This window comes from Psammomys obesus, unplaced genomic scaffold, assembly GCF_907164565.1.
Source record: "Psammomys obesus unplaced genomic scaffold, mPsaObe1.curated_primary_1811, whole genome shotgun sequence".
In the NCBI taxonomy this organism is placed as follows: Eukaryota; Metazoa; Chordata; class Mammalia; order Rodentia; family Muridae; genus Psammomys; species Psammomys obesus.
Genome location: NW_026585895.1, coordinates 596,573 through 600,281, shown reverse-complemented (window position 1 = coordinate 600,281; position 3,709 = coordinate 596,573). Strand labels below are relative to the sequence as shown.

General features: G+C 37.8%; 1 protein-coding gene across 1 annotated transcript; it reads right to left on the bottom strand.

The window, feature by feature from the left end:
* Positions 1-644: 644 nt before the first annotated feature.
* On the bottom strand, positions 645-1,577 carry LOC129671646 (olfactory receptor 1019). The gene has a single exon (XM_055600740.1). The coding sequence runs from the start codon at positions 1,575-1,577 to the stop codon at positions 645-647; it is 933 nt and encodes a 310-aa protein (XP_055456715.1).
* Between the last annotated feature and the right edge of the window lie 2,132 nt (positions 1,578-3,709).

Sequence of the window (3,709 nt, the reverse complement as noted above, 5' to 3'; positions counted from 1 at the left end):
GGGGGAAGGAGCACATGTTTTCTTTAGGAATTCTGCTCCTCGGAGGCCACTCATGCTCCAGTAGACAGTCCTATAGCCCTGCACACATAAGCATCACTAAATAGACTTAATGACTGAAACAGACAATGGGGAAGGAATGAGAGGGGAGAAAATGGGGGTTAATTTGAGCAAAACACATTACATGGAGATATTAGAGAGTTCTCAAACAACATCAAAAGTTTTTAAAGCTAAAGGTAAATTGGGTTTTAGAAATATCAAATAATTTGAGCAAGATTACATGGCTTAAAAGTCACAGAATCTGTACGTGGGTTATTTTCTAGATAATTTATAACCTGAGTGTTTGCCACAGAAAATAGGGACCCTGGATCAATTTTATATTCTATTAATTTTGACAAGTTTGTTGACCTGCCAGTGCTTTAATTTTATCATCTGTAAATTGAGATAATTTCCATCTTTCATAGTTGCTGTAGAAACTCCATGAGATTCAGATTGCAAAATGTTCTAGAAAACTCTTCCAACATTGAATTTTTTTTTTTCAGTAAGGAGATGGCAACTTGGGTGACATTTTACATTTTATATATCCTGACAATATCTTTCTTTCACTTTTATTTACCTCCAGAGACTCAGATTTTACTTTCCTTTAATTACTGAGGTTTCTTTCCAGTGAGTTTTTTGAAGGCAGCCTTCACATCCTTGTTCCGCAAACTGTAGATGAAGGGGTTCAGCATGGGAATGATAATGGTATAGAAGACAGAGGCCCACTTGTCTTGGTCTAGGGAGTAGCTGGATGTTGGCCTCAGGTACATGAACATGACTGTACCGTAGAAAAGGGTGACACCAGTAAGGTGAGACCCACAGGTGGAAAAAGCCTTCAGGCGGCCCTCAGCTGATCGCATTCTGATGATTGCAATGAGGATGAATGCATAAGAGATGAAGATGATGAGGATGGTGCTGAACTCAATGAAGCCACACAAACTAAACAGCAATATCTCACTCATGTAAGTATCTGAGCAAGAGAGAGCCAAGAGTGGTGGAATTTCACAGAAGAAATGGTTGATGATGTTGGAACCACAGTAACTGAGGCTGAATGTGAGTGAAGTATGGGCCACTAAACTCACCAGGCCAGCTAAGTAAGAGCCCAGCATCAGGGCCAAGCAGACTTTCTTGGACATGAGAGTGCTATAATGGAGAGGTTTGCAGATGGCCACAAAGCGGTCATAAGCCATGGCAGCCAGGACGTAGCACTCAGCATCCACAAAACCTACAAAGAAAGCAAACTGGGTGGCACAGCTGGAGAAAGAGATAACTTTGCGCCTTGACAGAAAATCAGCCAGCATTCTGGGAGCAATGGCTGAGGAATAGCCCAAGTCAACAAAGGAGAGGTTGCAGAGGAAAAAGTACATGGGAGTATGAAGCTGATTGTCTGTTATGATCAGGATGATCATGCCAACATTCCCTACGACGTTGACCAGGTAGACAATGAGGAATACCACAAAAAAGATGATCTGCAGCTGAGGGTCTTGTGTGATGCCCATAAAGATAAACTCAGTCACAACTGAGTGATTTTCTTTATCCATTTCTCTAAGCAGTGTGTGGTGTGTGTGTGAGAGAGTTTAGTTAATTAATTAATGGGCTTAGTACTTTCACCATCACTGGAAGAACTAAAAAATAACTTAAGCAATTATGTGCTCATGATATTACAGACTTTTTATAACAAAAGAAGGCTTTGTTTGGATGATTCTCAAAGCTTTATCCACTCATTCAATTCAGTGGCCATTACAGTGGCTCCGGCAATTTTGGTCAAGGTTTTCTGTCATTTCCAGGGCACACATACATGGGAGATGTTGAGCTTCACGAGAGATCAAGTTCTGCCTCTTCAAAGGCCTTGGGAAGCTGAGGTCATTTACACACAGTGCCAGATTTTTATCTTGTATTTCTTATTGTCCACTCTGTTCTCTAGCAACAAAGGTCAGGTGTGATGGTCTTCCCTTTTTCTGAAACAAAACACAGAAATACCTATTTGTGATGTTTCATTTTCCTCGTTGATTAGATAGCTGTCTATACACCGGTATAATTATGGGCAGGTTAAGGCAATTTAGAAATGGGTAAAATGCCTACATAAACCTGAAGAGAGAAGGAGACTCTCTGCTCTTTCAGTGATTTACTGCTTAAGAAAAAGGCGGAAGCAGAGGGAGAGCTGTATTTAAGGGGTTGTGAACATTCTTTGTTGATCAGACTAAATCAGTCCTAAGGTTAGAAACAGTTACAAGTTGTGGCCTTAGCTTTGAATTGTTTTTAAGAGATAAATCACAACAAAAGAGAGTGTTCAGGATACACATTATTCTAAGAGTTTATTGTTTTCAGACTTACATCTGTCAGCTCATTTTTATTCTAATGTGCATCCACTGGGCACATTGTTACCTCCATTAGGTCAATCAAAAATTAGAAGGCAAAGATCTGCGCATAAGAAATGATTTGCAGAGCACCTTTCTGTCAAAAGTTAAGCCTGAGAACTCAGTAAGAGAAGAAACAATACAATGAGTCAGTGTTTTCCACGGATGTGATGCCTGAGTAAAAATATAATGATGGTTGGAGAAGTTGTCTACTATATTTTCTATGTGTTTTTCATTGTTACAGCATAAAATGTATTTGTCTGTATATACTATCCTAATTGAATGCTCATCTCAGTTGAACTGGATCATCTGTTAAGAGCACTTGCTAATACTGCAGAGGCTTTTAGTTTGGCTTCTAGCTCTGATAACAGGCAGCTCACAACTCTAGCTGCCCTCTTTTGACCTCTGAACCCGCACTCACACTGGCATGTGTGTGCGAATGCTCGTCCACATACACAAATACATGTGCACATGAACACACAATTTTATAATTGAAAACATAGTTAAAATCTGCCATAAGATTAAAAAATCATATCAGTAGAAAATTCTGTCATTCCTGATTACACAAAACCGTATTTGGTTTAAATAAATTTAATATTTAATAGAAAATACTCACATATTCATATTAGGGAAATATAAATCAATCAACAGTGAAATATTGATAAATACATATGAAAATAATTGAACTTTGGATAAGATGCAAGTGTTGTCAAGAAAGTAGTAAAATTAAAATTTTTATTATTCTTAGAAATATAAAGTGTACAAGTACATAGTCTCTTACAAAATAAACCTGTGCACAGTGATTCTATGAATCCTCCATCAAAAATGTAAACAGACTAAAGACCATGCATAGGGACAAGCCTAATAGGCTGCAGTGTGGGCACACTGGTCAATTAAAAAGAAAAAGCAAAATTATATATATGGCTGAATACAAAGGTAAATAATACTCAGAAAACAAAGACACCATGAAAAAAAGTTGACACCTTGAATTATTCCATTTACAAAAATGTAGAAAATGAGAGATTAATTAATAGTGATGAAGAGCAGATGTGTGATCCCCAAGACACTATCTGCCTGTGGTGAATTGTTTGTGATGATTTCATGCTTGTGTTCAGATAATGAAATATACCAAACTGAGTGTGCTGAAGGTATGTTTTATATCAATTATACTTCAATGTAGCTGTCTACAAAATCAAGTAGAAAATCAAAACAAATTAGATGATGCCTCAGCTCATTACTGCTTATGAATACATGTATTATTTCACAGGTCAGTCTTCTTAGGGAAAAGCAACCTTCACTGAGGAGATTTGCAAAGT

Bases quoted from the DNA above. Each gene is read 5' to 3' on its own strand.
- LOC129671646 (XM_055600740.1), bottom strand. From the start codon at position 1,577: ATGGATAAAGAAAATCACTCAGTTGTGACTGAGTTTATCTTTATGGGC.